Source organism: Convolutriloba macropyga, chromosome 5, assembly GCF_964194025.1.
Source record: "Convolutriloba macropyga chromosome 5, txConMacr16.3, whole genome shotgun sequence".
Taxonomy (NCBI): Eukaryota; Metazoa; Xenacoelomorpha; order Acoela; family Convolutidae; genus Convolutriloba; species Convolutriloba macropyga.
In genome coordinates, this window is record NC_134472.1 from 22,634,552 (window position 1) to 22,658,802 (window position 24,251).

Below are 24,251 nucleotides of genomic sequence, written 5' to 3' on the forward strand. Positions count from 1 at the left end.
CTTAGCTTCCTTATTGCGTAGTGAAGCAATAAAGAAACAAGAGCTACTTCATTTTGCAAGGTATTCTTTCCCCTCGAAAAATGAACAAGCAGAAACTCTGGTTTCCCACCTTAGAAAAATTGTTTAATAAGTACTAGGACGCAGACCTCCAAAACTGAAAAAGTTATAACCGTGAATAAGGAAAGCAAGTTCTCCTATTGTTGCAAGGAGCCCTTATTCAGATCAAATTATTGTTTATTAGAAAAACTTACAATCTCGACGTAAATTGTTTTGAGGTATCGATATTGCATTTTAAATTATGGATATTTTCAAGGGTAAACTTAATGCAAAACGAAGCAAGCAGATTGCCTAGTAAAGCAACAAAACAGACTTGTCCGCAGTAAATGATAGATGAATCGTACAAATCTCAGCTAATGGCAGACTGATTCAGATCATAAAACCCATTTAGAGAATTCAATTCACTTTTTTCCGAAAAAGTCCACTTCATTTGGGACGCGCTGCATTTTATCAGCCCTCATAAGCTAGCAGACATGTAGAAGTGATCAACTGATGCAGAAAAAATAATGAAAAAAGAAAGCATCGTTGGAAAAATAATGTTGGGTGATGAAAATGAACCATGGAATGGTAATCGCAAACTATTGACCTAGTAAAAAAAAATTGAAACTATTGAAACTATTTCAGTTATTTTTGGAAAAAGTGATTATGAGATAACTCTTTTCAAACCTGAAAGAGATTACAGTAACCTCAAAACTCACTGCCTCATTCACAACTTCTGATCCGGAATGAAAATTGTTGGATAGAGCGGAGGGAGCTGAAAAACTATGTAACTCAAATCGCCATTTATTCAAATATATTTTCTCAAAATTTCAGCTGACTGACTTAGCTTCCTTATTGCGTATTGAAGCATTAAAGAAATAAGAGCTACTTCATTGTGCAAGGTATTCTTTCCCCTTGAAAAATGAACAAGAAGAAACTCTGGTTTCCAACCTCAGAAAAATTGTTTAATAAGTACTGGGACGCAGACCTCCAAATCTGAAAAAGTTAAAACCGTGAATAAGGAAAGCAAGTTCTCCTATTGTTGCAAGGAGCCCTTATTCAGATCAAATTATTGTTTACCAGAAAAACTTACAATCTCGACGTAAATTGTTTTGAGGTATCGATATTGCATTTTAAATTATGGATATTTTCAAGGGTAAACTTAATGCAAAACGAAGCAAGCAGATTGCCTAGTAAAGCAACAAAACAGACTTGTCCGCAGTAAATGATAGATGAATCGTACAAATCTCAGCTAATGGCAGACTGATTCAGATCATAAAACCCATTTAGAGAATTCAATTCACTTTTTTCCGAAAAAGTCCACTTCATTTGGGACGCGCTGCATTTTATCAGCCCTCATAAGCTAGCAGACATGTAGAAGTGATCAACTGATGCAGAAAAAATAATGAAAAAAGAAAGCATCGTTGGAAAAATAATGTTGGGTGATGAAAATGAACCATGGAATGGTAATCGCAAACTATTGACCTAGTAAAAAAAAATTGAAACTATTGAAACTATTTCAGTTATTTTTGGAAAAAGTGATTATGAGATAACTCTTTTCAAATCTGAAAGAGATTACAGTAACCTCAAAACTCACTGCCTCATTCACAACTTGTGATCCGGAATGAAAATTGTTGGATAGAGCGGAGGGAGCTGAAAAACTATGTAACTCAAATCGCCATTTATTCAAATATATTTTCTCAAAATTTCAGCTGACTGACTTAGCTTCCTTATTGCGTATTGAAGCATTAAAGAAATAAGAGCTACTTCATTGTGCAAGGTATTCTTTCCCCTTGAAAAATGAACAAGAAGAAACTCTGGTTTCCAACCTCAGAAAAATTGTTTAATAAGTACTGGGACGCAGACCTCCAAATCTGAAAAAGTTATAACCGTGAATAAGGAAAGCAAGTTCTCCTATTGTTGCAAGGAGCCCTTATTCAGATCAAATTATTGTTTACCAGAAAAACTTACAGCCTAAACGTAAATTGTTTCGAGGTATCGATATTGCATTTAAAATTATTGATATTTTCAAGGGTAAATTTAATGCAAAACACAGCAGGCAGACTGCCTAGTAAAGCAGTAAACAAAACAGACTTGACGGCAGTAAATGATAGATGAGTCGTACAAATCTCAGCTAATGGCTGGATGATTCAACTCATAAAACCCGTTTAGAGAATTCGATTCAATTTTTTTCCGAAAAAGTCCACTTCATTTGGGACGCGCTGCCTTTTATCAGCCCGCATAAGCTAACCATCTAACAAACAACTCAAAACGAAAAAATATCTTAAAATTGAACATGGAAGTGTAAAAACTCATTCAGAAAACCAAAAACCTTTCGAGTGTATTTTGATTGGTTGAGATGAGAAACACCTTTGACTTAAAAAAGTGGCAAGTAAATTTAAAAAAACTGTTTTCTAGAAACCGCAAGTGCTCAGAAAAACTTCCCACTTAGCGAATAAATTTTCACTCTTATCGGTCTCTTTCATTTCAAAAAACCGACATCATTAAAAAAAACAGCTCTCTCCTCTCGGCTTTCCAGACTTGAGCAATTTGACTGAAACACTGTTTTCTTGCAGTTCATAACCTATTTCAAATACATTCCAAAAAAACATAGCCGACAGATTGCCGGAACATAGCCCCCGTTGACGCACTTGCTACACATCGGGATTGAAACAGAAAAGAGATAAATTGATCAATTTTTTGTCTATTTTTTCAGTGTCAAAGAGTGTTCTAGTTCAGCGTGCAAATTCAGTTGGGTTCTAAAACTATACTTAATTCAGCTTCTAAACTGAAAGCTAACAAGCTTAATATCAATGCCAGCTAGCAAACGCTCTAATGAACTTTGATAACCTAATTCTCAATGACTGAATGACAGGGCATTATCGGTTTATCATGTTTCTTTTGATTTTGCTCTTTTGAATGGAGTGAATCATTCACATCGAGTGAATGGATTTAAAAACCAGTCATTTGAAACAATGAGTGAGGAAAGTCAGAAGTCGAACGTGAAAGTGGTGACTTATGTAAAACGAAAAATGTGATCAAAAGGTACAGCGAATTTGAAAAAAGGAGAGCGCCTAAATATTAGCCGTTTGAGAGGCTAACGGCGGCTATTAAAAAACAAAACAACCAACTAACATCGGGAAAACTCCTCTCAAACAACCGGTGAGCGTTTGACTTCGGTGGTAGCCCACTGGGGCTGAGTTATGTTAGGTTAGCATTAGGGGCGACTGGTGTGTGGGGGGAAGGTGACCGAGGGTTTCAAACTTTTTAAGATTAACTGCCATTCACCATGAAATTGGCTCCTCAAAATAGTTTTGGTGAATCGTATTCTCAGAGATAGAAAGACTTAGGGCTCTAAGAGAGCTTAATGACCTCTCTTAGTAAAACGAAAAATGTGATCAAAAGGTACAGCGAATTTGAAAAAAGGAGAGCGCCTAAATATTAGCCTTTTGAGAGGCTGACGGCTGCTGTCAACTACGAATCAAAACAACATGCTCTACCATTTCACTAAGAGCTAAAATAATATACCAACAAAAGAATTCTTAAATACTTAAACCACTAGCAAAGCAAAAAATTGAAGTAAATTAATGAAGTATTCAGCCCCAGAAACTAAGTGAACAAAAAATTTCTCTTAAAAACCGAAAAAGTAAGACTATTCTTTAACCAAATTGAGATCAATGAAATTCTCACTCAACATAAGAAAAATCATAATAGGCTTCCAGGCATAGCTAACTCCAAAGAACAGTAGAAAAAGCCTCAAAAAAACGTGACAAAACCTCTAATTTAGCCTAAAGATCAGATTACTGACCAATAAAGTCTATCAAAACAAATTTGAAAAGGTCAATATAGCCTATTCGAAAATCTTAACCCAAAAAAACTGCCCGAAAAAGCCGAACGTGGACAATAAAATTCCCTCGCTCACCCAACTCTTCACGCAATTTATCGCTCTCTCGAAGAGAGCGGTATGAAGTAAATTGACCGCATTCACTATATTGCGTAATTCAATCCGTGAAAGGGTTTAAAATCCATTCAGTTGAGACAATCGGTGAGGTATGTCACTAGTCAAAAGTGAAAACCGTGACTTACGTAAAACTTGATGAAACGGCCAAGCGACTTTTAAAAAAAGAGGTCCTAAACCCTAAATAATAGCCTTTGAGAGGCTGGCGGCGGCTATAAAACATTAACAAATAAATAGAAAATCTGAAAAAAATTGTTAAGAATTCAGAGAAGAACGCTCTGTCTAGCTTTCGAGTACCACTTCATAGTAGCCATAACTATAAAAATCGCTCTCTGTTATGAATTGAACGAGAAAAATACAGCGAAAAGCCTAGCCTTTTAACGAAAACAACTCAAGTCAATGACATGAAAAGACCACCAAACAGCTGAAAAAACTTATTTAAACCACAAAACTCAAATGCTGTAAAAGATAGCAGAACTTTTAGAAAAAACTTGAACCAAGGCAAAATGGAAAAAATTATCTTAAAATCGAACATGGAGTTAAATCTTGACGTAAATTGACGTATTTAGCCCCAAAAACTAAGTGAACAAAAAATCATTTTCTCATACAAAAAAGCAGACCACAAAAAGGCAGACCATTCTTTAACCGAATTGAGATTTAAAGAATTCTCACTTAACAAAACAAAAACCATAATAATCTCCCAAGCATATCTAACTATGAAGAACGGAAGAAACACCTCCAAACTTCTGAAAAACCTCCAATTTAGCCTAAAATTTAGATAATTGATCAACAAACTCTAAAAGTCTATCAAAACAAATTCAAAATGGTCAAATATAGCCTATTTGGAACTCTTAACCAAACAAAACTGCTCGAACGTGGACAAAAAATTTCGCTCGCTTACCAACTCTTCACGCTCTCTCGAGAAGAGGTATGAACTGCATTGACCGTTTTCACCATATTACGTATTCGTTGATTGGATGGACCCAACATCCATTCTGTTGAAACAGCAAATGAGGTAGGTCACTAGTCAAACCTGGAAGTCGTGACTTGTAAACATAGACGGGAAAATCCCGGAAACGACTAGAAAAATTGACCATGCTCATTGACTGAAGAGTTCTTCTGCTTAAATCTTCAACACATGTCGAAGCAATGACAATTTTTAAATTAGAATGAGTGAAAGAAGTGACAAAATCTGTTAACGCATCTGATAAAACTTCAAGTTAGGACTCCAAGAACATATTGGCAACAGACGTCTAAAAAAGTAGTTAGCAACAAATTATAGCCAATTGACAGAAACCTAAAAAGTCGGCTCATAAAGGGAAAATCCGAGGAGCGGTAAAGGAGGTGACCATGTACCACATCAAAATTCTGTAAAACTCTCTTACGAAAATTTTTACAGAAAGCTCAAATCCAACTCCACAACCATTTTTAGGAGAAACAAATGAATTAAATCTCCTGCTAGACCAGTCCCCATCTAATAATTGACATAGTAGACAAAGTTTAAACAAGAAAAAAAATACCAAGAAGAAGAAAATCTGAAAGTTAGAAAATAGTTTCATTTACTTCAAGAGCACAGTGAGTCTGGCTTTCAAGTTAAGTTTCATGGTAGCAACAAATATAAATAATCCCAATCAATTAAGAAATGAAGAAAAATAGGTTCCGCTAGAAGTATAACATCAGAAATACACAAAAAGTTAGAAAACAGCCAAATATTTCGAGAAAAATTTGCTCAAATTTACCCCAACCTATGTTCTCTAACGAAAATCGCTCGAAATTAAAATCAATTAAACTGATAGAACACTGAAACTGCTCGAACAACTAATTTCAACCACAAACTCCTCAATGTTATAAGAAAATGAATACAAAAACAGCTAGAATAATGCTTCTTAATAAGAGAAAAGCTTGAAACAGATTGCCGGAAAATAGCGGCCGTTGTCGCGCTTGATGCACATCGGGATTGAAACAGAAGAAAAAAAAGAAGATTTAAAATGACCAACTTTTTTTCACAATCAAAAAGTGGTCTAATTTGGCAGACAGTTTCAGTTGATTCTAAAACTATACTTAATTGAGCTTCTAAACTGAAAGCTAATAAGCTTAATACCAATGTCAATCAGCAAACACTCAATGAACTTTGATAACCTAATTCTCAATACCTGGGCTTTATCCATTTATCCCGTCTCTTTTGATTTTGATCATTTGACTTTGAAAAAATTCACCACATTGTGTAATTGAATGCGTGAAAGAACTTAGAATCCATTCAATTGAAACAGTGAATGAAGTAAGTCAGAAGTCAAACGTGAAAATCAAGACTTATGTAAAACGAAAAACGTGATCAAAAGCTAAAACGAATTAAAAAAAACATAGCAGGGCAAGTCCTGACGTACAATTCAAAGATTTTTCATTGACTAAACAAAAAATAGATCTAGAACGGGCTATGAGTGAATTGGGAAAACGATAACGAACAAAAATCAGAAAAAAAAATGAAAAAAAAACAATATCAATGTCAAAAGGCCGCATGTGAACCAAAAACCACCAGCGAGAAATAGAAAATTGGTTCAAACGAAAAACTAGGTCTAGAATGAACTATGTATGGATTTGGAAAACTATTTCGAAGTGAAATTGCCGCATGTGAACAAAAAAAACATACCCGGCAGATTGCCGGAAAATAGCCGCCGTTGATTCCAAGAAGCATGATTGGGATTGAACGAATAAAATATATTGAAAAAAAAAATTTTTGTACTAAAAAAGTTTTTAAGTCCGATTTATTTTGATGGCATTTCATAGTTGAACATAACGTACTTCTGTTTCTTAGAGGGAGGCTACAGGGGCTACTATCAATACCAATAAGCATTAGAGATGGTAACTAAAACTTATAGGAACGACGCTCAAATAGCGGGCATCTAAAATTGGGCTTTATGGGTTTATCCCGTTTCTACTTCTGACTTCAATTTTTTATACGGACTCTGTTCATTTTGAATTGCTTTGCTGAGCAGCTGATGTTCAAAATCACTTTTAGCAGAATGAGCGAAGAGAGAAACTAGCCTAGTTCGAGATAAATTTCTTGATATTCTATTCAAAATTGATCTGCTCAAGAGCTATTCTACGAATTCTATTGTAGAGCCATTCTATTATCGATAAATTCTACAAAGTGCCTTCAGGTTTTTGACAGTAAGTGCAAACTTAGATTTGTCAAAATAAAAAATTTCATTACCAAAAACAGCTGGCAGAAAGTCAAAGTCAGGAGTGAGGTAAGTCACGTGTGACCAAAAACTTAATCAGGCGAATGAACAAAAAACTTGCTCCACTAAGAGTGAAAAATGACGTCACGCACGCAATTCAGTTGAAATGAACGAACGAACAAAAAGCCGATTTGAAGTGGTTGTGACGTCGTATGGTCGTAACAGAAATCTTGACGAAATAAAAAAAAACATAGCAGGACAAGTCTTGACGTACAATTCAATGAATTTTCATTGACTAAACAACAAAAAGACCTATGAGCGAATTGGGAAAACCATTTTAAAAAATAATCAGATCAAAAAATTTAAAACGAAATAGAAAAATCAATGTCAAAAAGCCGCATGTGAACAAAAAACCACTAGAAAAAAATGGTTTGGTTCAAAGAAAAGCTAGAATGAACGCAGCGCATGAACAAAAAACTTCTCTCGCTCAAAAAAAGTTAGCTCACACGGCAATTTTACTCACTTTCACAATTAGGTCAAAACGCCACCTGAACAAATAGAAATTTCTCAAACGACCGCGACAGATGCTACTGCGTGCGGCATAAAATCCACGGAACGTTGCAGGTCTTTCAGTTAAACTCGAAACAATTTGCATTTACTACTTATTTTTTGGATTCAACTGAACTAAACAGAGATTTGCATCTTGTTAAAAGTTAAAAAAATGAAACTAACCCCCATTTTCCAATCCCAAATTTTTGAAACCAACTTAGTTTCAGTGCAACAAGAGTCAAACACGTACCCAATATACATTGACCTTCAAATAATTTGAAATAACCAACAAACGTCGGGCAAATTGCTCTCAATTGACCGGCGAGCGGTCGATTTCGTCAGTAGCGAGCCAGATTAATGGGGCCAGTCTTAGCTTGATTCGACTTTCCAACTTTTAGTTTTCTAGCCTTGTTAGTAAATAAATCAAATAAAAAACTGATATTTTAAAAATTTGCAAAAAAAACTTCCATATTTTGCAGTGAAAATGTTAAAAACAATCTTTTCATCTTTTGTCTCAAGAGTTACGTCAAGTAACCCATCTGCAAGACTTGAAAAGCGTCGTTGGCCAGTAATGATCGTTATACTCAGAAAGGACAAAAAAAACTTGAAAAAAAATCAAAATTTATCAAAAAATTGCTCAAGCTCGAGTCATTAGAAAATTGATAACCATTCCATTAACTCTAGAAACTGTGCGACAGTTTAACAAAAAACCTTGGAGAAGGTCCCTAGGACCCTGTTGCCGGAAAAGATAGAAAATTCAAAAAGATTTAAAAAAAACTTGAAAAAATTGAAAAATACTTTTTAAAAATTGCAGATATCAAAATTAAAAAACTTTCCTTTACTACTAGAAGCTATGCAGTAACCTAAAATTTAACCCTAGAGGAGGTTATGAGGCTCTTGAGGCTGGAGAAACCGAAAAAAATGACAAAGAAGTTCAATAAATTTTAAAAATTTGCTAAAATGACAAAAAAAATAAAAAACTGCTAAAATTTGTGATAAAAGTTGAAAACTAATCCATGACCATAAAATATTCTCCAGTAAGTTATTATCAAACCCGAACGGAGACGGTTTCTGTTAGGCTGAAAAAATAATAATGACAATAATTGTCAGAAATGAAAAAAAAAATGCAAAATTTGTTAAAAAAATGCTTAAATTCGTGGTGTTCAAATCCTGAAAAATATTCCAATACAATGAGAAATTATATAGAAACCTATTGTCAAACCCTAGAGGAAGTTCATCGGCTCTTGAGGCTGGAAAAACCTAAAAACCGACAAAAATTTTCAAAAAACTTCAAAAAAGTGCTAGTTTTATCAAAAAAAAGCCAAAATTTGTCATATTAAAAAATTGAAAGCTATTCCATGGCAAATAAAAATTTTTCAGTAAACTATTATCGAAAGGAAGTTTTCTGGCCCCTGCGTCTAGAAAGACGTGAAAAATGAAGAATAATTGTCAAAAAATCGAAAAAATTTGCACATCCTGTCAAAAAAATGGAAAAATTATTGATGTTAAAATGTTGAAACCATTCCAGTACCACTAGAAACCATGCAAAAACCTATTATAAAATCCTAAAAATCTAGAGTAGGTTGCTTGACACCTAGGGCTGAAAAACTCGAAAAATGACAGTTTTTCAAAAAGCTTGAAAAAAATTAGCAGGCCCGCAAAACCTTAAGAAAATCATTTGCACGAATAAGAGGTTTAAAAAAATTAAGATTTCTTTTTTGCACCGACTCGGGCTCGTACCTATATCCCTCGCTTAACAGCCATAGGTCTCACCAATTACGCTAACTATGCGTATTGCACTTGGCCTTTGCTCTTTCTACAGCAAATTTCTGGACAAGGGCGTTTGTGACCCGCTTGTTTTTGCTATACCACATGCCTAATGAGCGCAAAAAATGTGCTAATAGGATGGCAAAGCGCGTCTCGAAACGCATTGATTACACGCTAAGTTGCATGATTAAAGACCCCTAAAACAAGTTACGATAGGAGCAATGTTAACGATTGTGCTCAATTGCGACTGATGTTTAATATAATAAAGGAAGATAAGACAATACGACTAAAACTGCTCAAAACCGGGTTTCATAATGATTTGATGGACAATGGTAATAGAACCGCAAGTCAACAGCTATAAAAAAACTCAACCTGTGGTTATCCTATGGAGGACAGAGAAAAATGGATGATTTTTCCAATTCAGTCTGTTTGAAACTCTTGGTGTATTCTGTTTTTGCCTACCGTTTCGTGGTGTGAATATTTGCTCAACTGGTTTTCTTGATCATTAAATTTCAGCAGAGAAAATTAGAAGTAAACAAAGGAAGGGAGAGAGAGAGAGAGAAAGAAACGGAAAGACGGTAAAGGAGATGGCAAGAGAATGAGAGAGAGAAACAGAACGGAGGAAGGAGACGAAAGAAAGGAAGAAACACACACACACAAACACAAAGAGCGAGAGAGAGAGAGAGAAACAGAGAGAGAGAGAGAGAGAGCGAGAAAGAAAGAAAGAAAGAAAGAAAGAAAGAAAGAACAGAAAAATGATTGCTCTAAAATTCGTTTAAGTGCAACAATACTTACTGGAAAACCCAAGTGGTTTACGAAAAACGATCGTTCAAATGCTTCAAATAAAAAAAACAAAGACCAAGCAAATGGAAAGATGAATTGCTACAAAGAGAAAACAATTGCCTATTTTTATACCGCAAACACACACACGGGAACATAAACCAGCTCGCGTCGCATGGTGGTGAGTAGAAATTTTCATGTCTACAAACGGACAGGATTAGCAATTTTCATCCCCCAGACACACACAGGAACATAAAACGAATCAGCGTCACAAGATGTGCTTTCGAACAACAGGCGGCATGGAGTTGATTAGAAATTTTCATGCCTAAAAAAAGAGAAGGGTACCCGACACGATTTCGAACCCTCGAACCTCAGCTTAACAGTCCACCTATAACGACTACAACAGCGCTATAACGACTACATACCACCTTTGCTTACAATCGCTTACAACGTATCAATAAACATATTTCAGATTGAGAGCATTTGAGATCCCGCAAAAATCAAAAGTAAAGTGTGAAAAATTTAGTTGAAAGCTAAGAGTGTTCTAGAATAGCGCAGAACCTGTCAAGCTGAAACTTTGCAGAAAAACACGTTTACAATAAGAACTTCAAACATAATTTGTGAGCAATTAAAAAAATTTAGGACCGAGGACAGTAAAACCTCCCTCTGAGCGACAATAATTTTAAGCCCTCTTAGCCTCGTGGTAACTGCACCTGACTAACAGTCTTTTGACCCAGGTTCGGTTCTCATCCATGTACGTTGAGCCTTTTAGGTCATTGACGTCTCTCGATAAGTTCGCTTAACAATGCTGCTCGATGCGGCTCCTAAACATGCGCTTCGAGAAGCTCCTTGAACATGTAAATTTTGTCCTACGCTGGAGCTCACGCGTTTAATATATAGGATTAGCATTTTTCATCCCCTAAAAACACAGGAACAAAAAACGAATCAGCGTCGCAAGAAGTGCTCTCGAACAACAGGCGGCATGGAGTTGATTAGAAATTTTAATGCCTAAAAAAAGGGGAGGGTACCCGACAGGGTTCCGAACCCTCGAACCTCAGCTTAACAGTCCACCTATAACGACTAACACAGCGCTATAGCGACTACATAACACCTTTGCTTACAATCGATTACAACGTATCAATAAACATATTTCAGATTGAGAGCATTTGAGATCCCGCAAAAATCAAAAGTAAAGTGTGAAAAATTTAGTTGAAAGCTAAGAGTGTTCTAGAATAGCGCAGAACCTGTCAAGCTGAAACTTTGCAGAAAAACACACGTTTACAATAAGAACTTCAAACATAATTTGAGCAATTAAAAAAATTTAGGACCGAGGACAGTAAAACCTCCCTCTGAGCGAAAATAATTTTAAGCCCTCTTAGCCTCGTGGTAACTGCACCTGACAAACAGTCTTTTGACACAGGTTCGTTTCTCATCCATGTACGTTGAGCCTTTTAGGTCATTGACGTCTCTCGAAAGGTTCGCTTAACAATGCTGCTCAATGCGGCTCCTAAACATGCGCTTCGAGAAGCTCCTTGAACATGAAAATTTTGTCCCACTTTAGAGCTCACGCGTTTAATATATAGGATTAGCATTTTTCATCCCCTAAAAACACAGGAACAAAAAACGGCTCAGCGTCGCAAGAAGTGCCCTCGAAAAACAGGCGGTATGGTCTTGCTTAAAAATTTTCATGTCTACAAAAAGGAGATTAACCCGACACGGGTTCGAACCCTCGACCCTCAGAATAGCAGTCCTCCATCTTACCAACTGCGCTATAACAACTACATACCACCGTTTCTCACAATCGCTTTTATGGTATCAATAAACATTTCAGATTGAGAGCATTTGAGATCACACAAAAATCAAAAAGTTAAGCGTGAAAAACTTAGTTGAAAGCTAAGAGTGTTCTAGAAGAGCGCAAAATATGTAAAACTAAAACTTTGCAGAAAAACACGTTTACAATCAGATATTCAAATTGTGTTCGGGAATATTTAAAAAACACGTAATAACCAGGACAGAAAATTCCTCCCTCTGGGATAGCATAATTTCAAGCCCTCTTAGCCTCGTGGTAACTGCACCTGACTAACAGTCTTTTGATCCAGGTTCGGTTTTCACCCATCTACTTTGAGTTTTTTTTAGGTCATTGACCTCTCTCAAAATGTTCGTTTAACCATGCTGCTCAATGCGGCTCCTAAGCATGCGCTTCGAGACGCCCCTTAAACATGCAAAAATTTTGTCCCCTTTTAGAGCTCACGCGTTTAATATATAGGATTAGTAATTTTCAACCCCCAAACACACAGAAACAAAACGAATCAGCGTCGCAAGAAGTGCTCTTGAAAAACAGGCGGCATGTTGTTGAATAGAAATTTTCATTTGTACAAAAAGGAGGTTACAGGATACGGGTTCGAACGTTGCAACATCAGAATAGCAGTTCTCCATCTTTCCAACTGCGCTATAACAACTTCATACCACCGTTTCTCACAATCGCCTGTATCGTATAAATAAACAGATTTAAGATTGAGAAATTGAGATCACAAAAAATTTAAAAGTTAAGCGTGAAAAACTAGTTGAAAGCTAAGATTGTTCTAGAATAGCGCAGAATCTGTACGGCTAAAACTTTGCAGAAAAAAAGGTTTACAATAGGAAGTTCAAACTTAATTTGGGGGCAAATAAAAAAACGTAGCACCCCGGACAGTAAATCCTCCCTCTTGGCGAGCATGCTTTCAAGTCCTCTTAGCCTCGTGGTAACTGCACTTGACTAACACTCTTTTGTCCCAGGTTCGGTTCTCACCCATCGACTTTGAATCTTTCAGGTCATTGACCTCTATCAAAATGTTCGCTTAACAATGCTGCTCAATGCGGCTCCTAAACATGCGCTTCGAGGGGCCTCTTAAACATGCAAAATTTTGCCTCATTTTAGAGCTCAAGTTTTTAATATATAGGATTAGAATTTTCATCCCCAAACACACACAAAGGAACATAAAACGAATCAGCGTCACAAGAAGTGCTCTCGAACAACAGGCGGCATGGTATTGATCACAAATTTTTGTGTGTACAAAAAGGAGGGTACCCGACACGGGTTCGAACCTTCCAACCTCAGAATAGTTGAAAGCTAAGATTGTTCTAGAATAGCGCAGAATCTGTAAAACTAAAACTTTGTAGAAAAACACGTTTACAATCAGAACTTTAAATTTGGTTCGGGAGCCTTTAAAAACACGTAATAACCAGGACAGTAAACCCTCCCTCTGGGAGAGCACAATTTCAAGCCCTCTTAGCCTCGTGGTTACTGCACCTGACTAACAGTCTTTTGACCCAGGTTCGGTTCTCACTCATGTACTTTGAGCATTTTAGATCATTGACCTCTCTCAAAATGTTTGCTTAACAATGCTGCTCAATGCGGCTCCTAGACATGCGCTTCGAGAGGCCCCTTAAACATGCAAAAACTTTGTCCCATTTCAGAGCTCACGTGTTTAATATATAGGATTGTGAAAATTGCGTGGTTTTAGCGATCGGTTGTTCGTTAGTAGCCACAGGGGGGGGGGGGGGGGTTGGACCGGGGGGTGGATGGGGAGGGAGGGGGGGTTGGGCAACAGTGTGCTGGGGGCAACAGCTGGGGGGGGTGTGGGGGTGGCGCAGTAGTGGGGGGGTCAACAGTGGGGGCGTCTTCAACCTCTAAGAACCGCCATTCACACCATAAGTATAAGTCTCCACAACAGTTTGAGCTGAAAGGCTCTAAGAGCACTGAATGACCGCTGGGTGCTACCATTTTTCAGCACGAAAAGTCAAAAGCGTCAGACGAAAATTCGGTCAAGCAAAAAATCGCATAAAAAAAGACCGACAGGACTAATAGAATTGCTACAAACTTCGTTTGAGAGCAATTAAAAAGCACATTGTACATTTCTTTGCAGACCCAATTTTTAAATTAAACTTTATGTCGAATTTTCACGAAAGTTTTCAAATGTTCACCATCCTGTATACGGGGTCAGTGACCAATGTTTCCAGTCATCTAAATCAAATAGGAAAGTGCAGTTTAGATACCAAAAAACAAATCTTTCCAAATGCGCAGAATCTTAAGGCATGCAATGCTAACACAGCCCACGAAAACTAAATTATTTTTCTATCATAGGGAATGCAAATGCTAGAAGTAAAATTCCTCCATTTTTGCAAAATATTATGAATTCTAATAAAAGTGGAAATCAATTAGTTCTCATTCAGAAGGCACTTGAGTTCGGGATTATGGATGATTTGTTAAATATTAAAACGACAAATAATTCCAAATTGGAGGGTCGCATTCAAGCAGGCCGATGGTTAATAGTGGACCATTTATCTTGACGCTCGTACGAAACTTGCGCAGGCCATACTTTTTCTCTACAATCAAATGTTACTTGATCAGGAAAAAAACGATAAAGAGTAGAATGGACCAACTAACCATAGTTCGGTTGGAGAGGGTTGGACTCTGGCGATGGAGGCTCGAATTGTGTCCTTCTGTTGATATGGCTAAACACGCAAGGCCCAATACAAAATAAGGTTATAAAGCACGCTGGCAGCAACAATCAATTTAATGCCCGCTGAAATGCACAGCGGGATTTCAATTTCAAAACAAAACTGCTTCTATTATAAATAGGGTTATTTGCTTCTGCACGTGGTCGGTGGCGCCCAAAAATAGTGGAGTGTTGTTGAAACGTAAACAACTGCTAAATAATCACAAACAGAAGTTGGAACGCTAATTGGAAAGAAGTTAACGGCTTTGAAGGAGATAGGGAGAATGGGATTTGCAAATGGTTTGATACAATTCCATTTGAACAGATCAAAGTCACACAGAGAGATCAAATTGAGTTAGGAGAGAGAGAAAGAGAGGGAGATATTGAGAATGGCCACTGAAGCAACAAATAGAGTGCTGATTAAAAACAAATAACCTCTAAATCCACAGAGTCATTCACGCACCAAAGAGAGCGGACAATGTGACAACCAAGCGCCTAGTACCCACTCCCCCTCCGTCACCCTCTCCACGTAACAATTTGTTCTAACGCCAAATTTCTGTACGAATATTTTGTTCGCAAGGGACTCAACGGTGTATCGAATAACTTCAGTTTTTTAACTTATAGATTACATCAACATTTGAAATTTCTGCAATTTCAAAAACTGCAAATTGCGTGTGTCAAGCAAGTTAAATCGCCTTGCCAAACTAACTTTGAAATTCTAGCTAATAACTCAAAACAATACGCCATTATTAAAAAACGCCAGAGTCACTTGACCTAAGCAGAAGGCATCAGTACTTCATGCGTTGTCCAAGAATCATTAGTGGCCCGGGAGATCCGGCCTCCTCAATCATTAGTGCATCATATCAGTACACCCTCCTTCAGATTTGGCCATTAAAATATATTGGGAAAAATGGCCGTAGCGCCCTTCGATCTTGTCATTAACTTTTCAAACCTCGCAGCATTTTTATGAAGCGAGTTTATCAAGGAGAGCATTGATTGCTGTAGATCTCTCTTGATGTTGCAAATTGCAGCAAAAGTTGGCAGTTTTTTCAACTTAAACAAATATTTTAAATTGGTGGCTGAGACTACGGAAAAAATTTAGTATCCATCCGCAGTTCAGAATGCAGAACAAATTCGTGGATACAGGAGTGCCCCGTGTGCAGTCCAGAACACTTTTGCAAATTTATGTTTTAGCCTAAGAAAACGATCCATGAAATTCGAATTTATTTTCGAATGGTCAAAAAGCACCCCTGTTATAATAGGCTTGATTTGAGAATTTAGGAACAAATTGCAATAATTTTGTATTTCCATTAAAAGACTGGTGAACGGGTGGCTTTGCCAGTAGTTAGCTGTAGCTTAGGGAAGCTAGCTAAAGCTTAACAAAGAGGGGTAAAAAAGGAGGTGCAATAACGGGGAGGTTAAGGTTCGAGCTCAGATGGGGTCTCAAAGGTGGTCAAACAGGTCAAGACCTTAAAATCAATGGTGAAGGGCAGTTTTGTGTTGTTTTAGACGCCTATTTTCAACCCTAACCTCGCATTCATCTCGACTTTTTGGTTAGGTTGGGACTGCCACTTTTATGTCACATACGCTTTATAAAGAAAAAGTCCTAATGGAGCTTGTTCAAAATTAATATTCGAAATCAAAAATTTAAGACTCTAATACTCAAGAATTAGGGCATATACGTTTGGCACTAATAAGATGTGCATTATTGACCTTTAACTAGTAAATGTTCATAAATTTAAAGTTCATTAAGTGAATTCAGATTTTTTTTTGAGTGAGGTAAGTCACGCAATTGACCTCAAAGCAGGACGTCACGCACAAAAATTTCAACAGCAAAGCAGTAGAAATTACTGAAATTGAAAATGTCCATTTCAAAAATTCAGGTCGCAAGAATCATCGATGGAGACGAATTAAAAAAAACACGATGTCCCCAATAATAGCCGCTATCGCTTCACGGCTATTAAATAAATGTATTTTCTATTATGCCACGCCCCGTCATTACATAGTCGTTACATAGTAAGAGCTTGAGCTAATTTGGGTCAGAAATTCACGTACTAAGCTGAGGGGGGTTAGGATTGGACAATACAGAAAATAAAAATTCAATTTGAGGATTACAGTAACGAAACAGAGGATCAGTAATCGGGGTATGATATAATGGGGAAGGGTGTCGTAGATCTCTTTTGATGTTGTTGCACGTTGCATGAAAGTTATGCAATTTTTTTGAACTTAAAATTTAAGATTAGTTGTTGTGAAAAAAAATTTTCTCAAAAACTTTAGTATCCATCCGCATTTCAGAATGCACAACAAATTCGTGGACATAGGAGTGTTACGTGTGCAGTATAGAACACTCCTGCAAATTTATGTTTTAAATTTACAGCCTAAGAAAACGATCTCTGAAATTCGAATTTACTTTTGAATGCTCTCATTTTTGTCTTTGTCAAAAAGCACCCCTGTTTTAATAGGCTTGATTTGAGAATTTAGGAAAAGTTTGCAATTATTATAAGTGGAAAAAATGATAATTTCAATTTCCTCTCAAAAGACCGGTGCCTTTGTCAGAAGTTAGATGTAGCTCAGGAAAGCTAGCTAAACGATACATACTTCGACAATGGTGTGCATCGCCTAATAAGGACTAGCCATTAAAATTAAAAGATCTTATCCATTATGCACTCCCAGTCATTACTTAGTAACTGATTGTGCTAATTTGGGTTGCAAATTCACGCACTAAGCTTGGGGGTATGAAGATTGGAAGATTCAAAAAATGAGGTTTACAGTAACAAAATAGCGGATCAATTATAGGGAGAAATTATACTGGTGAAGAATGGCGCACAGGGAACAAATCGGTGCAAATGGGGGTAAACAGACATAATAAGATGAAAACCATGTGCATGGCAATCGATTGATTTGTTTGATGTAGTACTGAGGAAAAAATTGTTGTGTAAACGTAATAAGTAATTTGGGAAAGTGGTTGTTCTAGTACTAACTCGACGTAATAGACAATGCCCCTTTCCATGTCCTCTATCCTCTGCCAGCCAGCGGGCAACAACCCTTCACTCATTCCCACCTCCACATCTTCTGTCTCTTGTCGCCTTTCCTCCTCCGCTCTTTGCTCAGTTCCTAAAATGAGACATCTGAGGCTAGAGCTGACCTCAACTTTGCATGAACTTCTTGACACTGCTGTCGAAGATGTATTGCTATTAATGAATAGTCAAGAAATGTGTCAAAAAGAACAGTACATTAAAATAAGAAAATCGCGTGAAAGCTGATTAAGTGCTAAGAAACAATATCTGACAGGTTGACGAAAGAGCCGCCATTGGACCCTTTGGCCTCATTTGGGATTGAAATAAAAAAGGAAACATACATCACCAGAAAACTGATGCGATTGCTTCTTTAATCGCTGTAGTCGTTGTGCGGATACGAGATCTGCGAGAAAAAATCTAGCTCCTTTATCAATTGTTCCAAAAATCTTCAATTAATTGAGAGACTATCTATCGTACGAAATGCTTCTCAAGATGTTGCCAAATAATTCATATAACCTTCCGCTACAATTAGCTTTTCTTAATTGACTTTAACCCCTCCAATTAAAAACAGCTCACTTCGAAAAGAGACAAAAATCAGAAGGAACAAAAAACTGCTTCCAATGAGAGCGACAGATGATCTCAGGGGTATTTCAGTTAAAAATGCACAAACGAATTTAAAAACTAAATATAGGCGATCGTCTCGTCACAGATTGTAATAAAAATTTGCAACAACAAAAAAAACAAAGTGATACAAGTATGGAACTAAAATTCGAAGAACAGGAATTGGCAAAGAAATAACAGCCATTGGATAAGAAATGCGCAGAAATGGACTTTGAGAACATTTGCCAACAAACAGTAGAAAAACTCAATAAAGAACAGTGAAACGGAAGCCAAAAAGCTCTGCATGATTTTTCAAAAATTTGATCTCTTTATCGCTCTACTGATCTCTTTTAATGCTCTAAAATTGCCATTTCACTGCAACAAACATTAATATGTTTCAACAGATCATAAAGGAACAGTGTGACACCATAAATCAAATTTTCTGAACCAAAAAAACGAAGGAGCCGGTAATAGCTTGCTCAGCTTGTAATCACTATCGCTAGTTAAAAGATGCGACTTTACAGCGTTTTGAACGAGTCCAAAAGTTTTCAACGTTGCAACAGTGTACAATTTTCATCAAATTGGAAGATGATGCTGAATGTAGCTTCTAAATCGCACTCTATTGAATACTCATAGCAAAAAGAACATTGGCTCTAACGAACTTTATTTCCGGGTTTGTCTTAATGGCCAGGCCTAATCAGTTTATCCGATTACATTTAACTTTGCTATTCTGACCTTGCCAAATTGTTTAAATTTGTTGAATGAATTGTGAGCCCCATTCCGTAAAAAAAACCGATAACGAAACAGATCAAAGTCGCATTTGAAAACATAGCCGGCAGATTGCCGGAATAGCTGCGAAAGAACAGACCTGCCTGCCATATAATAGAGATAGAAACAGATACAGATCTAAATTGAAAAAAAAATCGACGCCGCTCAAAAAACTAGGTAAAAACATTCAGCGATAAATTAATAAAGCTTGCTAAATTTCATTCCGCAGAAGCCTCTTATTAGGGACCTTTACTGCACATATGAGTTCCTTTGACCATAAACAAATTCAAATTAAACTTAAGTTTTAAAGTGCAAAAGTCATTTTTTTGAGTAAGGTAAGTCACGTATGATCAAAATTTAATCACGTAAATAACCTAAAAACTTTTGCTAAAGCGAGTGAGAAATGACGTCACGCGCGCAAAAGCCGTTAGTGAGAGGAAGAAGTCATTCAGAAAATTTGACTTTTTCAGCTTTGCTATGTGAACAAATGTAAAACGAAAAAAGAGCGTCAGACGACGAAACAAAAAAAAAACCAAGAGCACCGCAATATAGCTTCGCTCAGCTTACAGCTTCGCAGCTATAATAAAAAAAAAGTGAATGGAGGAATTTTTTCCGTTTGTGCCCCCCGCACAAGCTTAGTGAGTGCATACTATGGCACTATCAGACTCACGTGCCATAATTTTACATAGTAACAAAATAACACTGAGCAAAAAAGATCAGGATTCAAAAACTCAAAATCGCATTCTTCATCAAAATGCATTACATTATTCGACTTCGAAACTTTGCGTAACATTAAACCTCACGATACATTTTCATTCGATCAATCCCCACGGTATAGAGAAAACTGAAACCTATAAAAGTTTTTCTGATTTCAACAATGCAAAACCTAGAAACACGCAAGTTTCGTCACTACGCGACAAAAACCGATTAACAAATCTGAATACCCAATGAAATGTTGATTTCTATTGAAGAACTTGTAACATAAACCGACTACCGTCGGATGAAGTGCACTCGAACGACAGGCGGGGTAAATTTAATTTACAGGTGTTATTTAGAAATGTTTTATGGCTGCTAAAAATTCAACTCCACAGGGCTTCAAGCCCACACCTCTTGGATGCCAGTCCAACATCTTAACCACTCCGCTACAACGTCCTTGATTCTTTTTCGCTCACAACTGCTTCTTTATTAACAACAATCTTTACTTCAGAAAGAGAGCAACTTAGATCACTCAAAAATGAAGAACTCAAGCACAAAAACAGTCAGGCGAAAAGTTTGCATAAAAAATCGCACATGTTTACATTACTTTCTTCAAACTTTGTTCGAGAGAAATTAATCAATTTTAAATCAATTAATAGCATTTTTGCCCTTGTGTCTTCTGATATTTTCTAAAGACATAAAAAATGGAAACCAACAACGTCAAGCGAAAAAACAACAACGTCTCTTATAAAAATTGTAACCCTTAACAGAAGAAAAAGCATAAAAACAGACTAATACCCGACAAATTGCTCCGAGTGGGGATTACCTTATTGATTTAAGTTCATTCTTACAGCTAGTTTTATGACACAATATTTGAACTAAGAAATTCATTTTCGGGGTACTTTTTATTCTATTTTTAGTAGTAAATTGCCACCACTTATGTTAAGCGCGCTTGAATTCTGGATGAAAGCAATTTAACACGCAAAAGCGAAGCTTGAAAAGTCATTTGAAGAGCTCCAAGACTATTATCGGTCAGACGAGAAATCGCTCGCACAAAAATTGCAGTACGATAAACTATCAACTTAGTTTGAGAGCAATAGAAAATAAAAACGTAGTGCAAAAATCCTCACAATCTGTTTAAATCAATTGTTTAAAGTGCTGCTGTAAACTTGATGGCAACCATCCCGTTAAGTACAATCCATCCCAAGTAACAGATATTCAAATGCTCAAAAAGCACTTAACAAGACTTCTTTCAGTTTTATTGAGGAAAGCTCTAGTCAAACATTTATATATTCGCTATCAATGAATGACGGTAAATTAAAAAGAAAAATCATTTGGTGGTTTATTTTTAGGTACTTACCTTACCGCTCATTATTTTACCACTAATGATATTTTACAATATACGGAAAAATATGAGCAACAATTCAGTCCTTTGTCTGAGCTGAAGTCGGCGGTAACAAGACAAACCCACTGTTATCGCGACGCTCTTCAACTTGGAGTCATTCCAAGTTCTTTCTACAAGTCGATGAAAACCAACTATTTTAGCTGATGAAATCTCGACTAAGGACTGAGTCTAGTTTGAAGTAATGACGTGGCATTGTAACTGACCTGAGAGAAAATTCGGGTTGAATTCTTTGTGTGTGTTGAGTGGCAAGAAGTCATTGAGAGATATGTTTTGCGGACAGGGAGTGCCGTAGTAGTGACCTACAAAAATAGTACTTTTCGGATGACAATAGCCTTGACAATTTTTCTTACTCGTGTTCGTCTTTCGGTTAACCTCGCGTTAGCTAAGTACCAATTCATTAACGCCTTATATCGATTAAACGAGTTGGACAGTTATCGTTGCTATTGCTTTGTTTATTGTAAATATATTGCACATTAGTAGCAGAGTCCAATAATAAAAACGTTCTGTTCTCGGCCCGACAAATTGTTAAATTATTTTGTACACCGCTGAACTGCAGAAAGCAAGATTAGGATTTAGAATTTAAAGGGCGAAGGTGCACTTCGGAGCACGACAACGTGTTTTAGGGAAAGTTTCGATTGGACGGCTATGTTCCAATCTTCCTCCAAATTATAAACAATGCATATAGCTTATTCAAGTAGAGCTTCCCCCACCCTCAATATAAAGCTCAGCTAAGTTTAAAAAATCGACCTGCTTCACCGGATTAATGACGAGTAGCTCTATTCTAATTTGATGGTCTTTGTTCTTATAATGATTATAGTGGATTTTTCAGAAAAAAAATGGACAGCAGCTTTCAAACCATTTTTAATCTCGAATGGTCATTTGTTGCCAATTATATCACAAAACCTTCGCTCTTCACAATATGAAAGGAAAAAACTTTTAAAAGAGAAAATAAATAAGAACAATCAATTTAAGAATAAATGAAACAAGGAGGCTCGCTAATGTGCGTTTGCACATGAAGTTCCTACCTTGCTCATCCATATTTTTGGTATAAACGTCTACCAACTGAGGAACAGATAGAAAAACCAAAATATCCCAAAAATTATTTTTAAAAAAATGTAAAACAAAAAAAATCGCTTCCAACGCAAAAAAAAACTCAATGGAGTAAAAAATGCCGCATTAGACTGATGAGATCAGCCATTATTAAAAAAGCAAGTCAAGACGAACAGCAAAAATCAAACAACAATAACAACAACCATTAATTACATCCAAAACATTCATTTTGTTTTTGAAAAAGAAAACTTATTAACAAGGTGAAAATAGCGTCAGATAAAATGAAACTGAACAAAATAACTTGTACTACACTAGAAGAGATATGGGAACAAAAAAACTGCAAAGATTAAAAAAAAGGCTTGAAATTCTAAAAACAAATAATTTCAAGGTAATGAAAACAATTGAATAGCAAAAACATGTTTATGATCATATACGCCTTTACAGGAGCGCATTTAGAGCTGTCATCACTAACTTGTTTGTGGTTACAAAAAGAACAACAAATAGAGACAACCAGCAAAAATTCGATTATAACTTGCAAGAAAACGCTATCGAAACCGTTAAGCAAAATTTTGCCCCTCAAAATATGTTTAATTGAGCCTTGCGCCAACGCCAAGAATGCGGTATGCGACCTCTCAATAATAGGAACAGGTAATAAGTAGACAAGAAAGGCAAAACTTAGTAGTTTTTGTATTTTTCGAAAACAATTATTCTCGAAGACATGAAAGCCCTAAGCTACAAAAAAAATAGGAAGCGCTCGAGGACTGTAATTATTCAGAGTGAGCCTTATGTCTACAAAATAAACGTCAAATATACACAAAAATCAAAAATTAGTTTACTTTTTTTGCGGAAAACCCATGTCGAAGCCAGTAAAATCATAACGAATACTTGAAAAATATTAGATTTTGTACAATTGCACCAACCCTCGTCCACAAAAGTGTTACATGAAAACTGTTATTAGCGATACTAGGTAACAAATAGACAAAAAAGAACAAAAATGGGAAATTAGATTAACTTTATTTTTGAAAACAATTGTTTTCTAAATCATTAAGGCAATCAGCTATCTACTCAAATAAGAATAAATACCTCCATAAAAACCAATAAAACCTGTCATTATCCAAGAAACTTCATGCTCATAAAAAGACAAAGTAAAAACGAGAGTTTAAGACAAATTAAAAAAAATTCAATTAAATTCTTCGAGAAAGGGGAGTCGAAGCCGTTAAAACCATATTCTTCACCTCTAAAGACTTTCGTATGTTCAATTGTGCCTTATTTTGAACGCCAATGATGAAATATGTGAACTGTCAGTAATGTCAATGTGACAAACGAGAAAAAAATGTGAAAAACGGGCCAATGACCTAAAAAAAATTGTGAAATCTAGTATCAAAGCCAGAAAAACCATGACTTAACCTCAAAAGGATCAAATTTTAACTCAGTACAACGAAGAGGAAGGAACGGCATTCTTTCTTTGCTGACACTAAGCTACAAGTTGACCAAACTGCATATGAATGTTTACTATATCAGAAAAATCGTCAATATACTTCCAATGTGCAGATTCCCATTTGGATAAATCTCACGTTAAAACTTTAATAAATGCCGCACATGAACAAAAACATATTCGTTCAGCAAATTTTTTCACGCCTACATTTTTCGTCAGATCGCCATAACTTTTCTTCGAGTCATATAAAAACCTAGAGAAAGTCACTAAGGCTATGCTCAGCTATCGCTATCAGTGCTGTTAAAATACTTATGGAATGAAATGTACATAAAACGCTCAAAATGTACATAGGAAGTGTCAAAAGGTCGAAAAATTCAAAAACTTTGAGCCGCAATTTTTCTTTGAAACAAAAAATTTGAAAATTTATCGATCAAATCAGTTTCTTTCAAGAGCTTTTCAATGATATATCTTTTGTTTCTCCTCGCAAAAGAAATCGATCGACCAGAATTGGCTTAACAAAAAAATTAGGGCTG

The 24,251-nt window shown here is 36.3% G+C and overlaps 2 protein-coding genes across 4 annotated transcripts in view; one reads left to right on the top strand and one right to left on the bottom strand.

The window, feature by feature from the left end:
• Nucleotides 1–24,251, bottom strand: part of LOC142339242 (uncharacterized) — an 83,504-nt gene that overhangs the window by 55,372 nt on the left and 3,881 nt on the right. For both annotated transcript variants that reach the window (XM_075389103.1, XM_075389102.1), the window contains exons 6-8: nucleotides 21,437–21,532; nucleotides 17,729–17,861; nucleotides 14,696–14,763 (exon numbers count right to left, since the gene is read on the bottom strand). In XM_075389103.1, the coding sequence (XP_075245218.1) occupies nucleotides 14,696–14,763; nucleotides 17,729–17,861; nucleotides 21,437–21,532 (297 nt within the window). The remainder of the gene's footprint in view (nucleotides 1–14,695; nucleotides 14,764–17,728; nucleotides 17,862–21,436; nucleotides 21,533–24,251) is intronic.
• The window catches only part of LOC142339250 (dolichyl-diphosphooligosaccharide--protein glycosyltransferase subunit DAD1-like), a 277,073-nt gene that overhangs the window by 8,504 nt on the left and 244,318 nt on the right, over nucleotides 1–24,251 (top strand). The gene's annotated exons all lie outside the window — the stretch shown is intronic.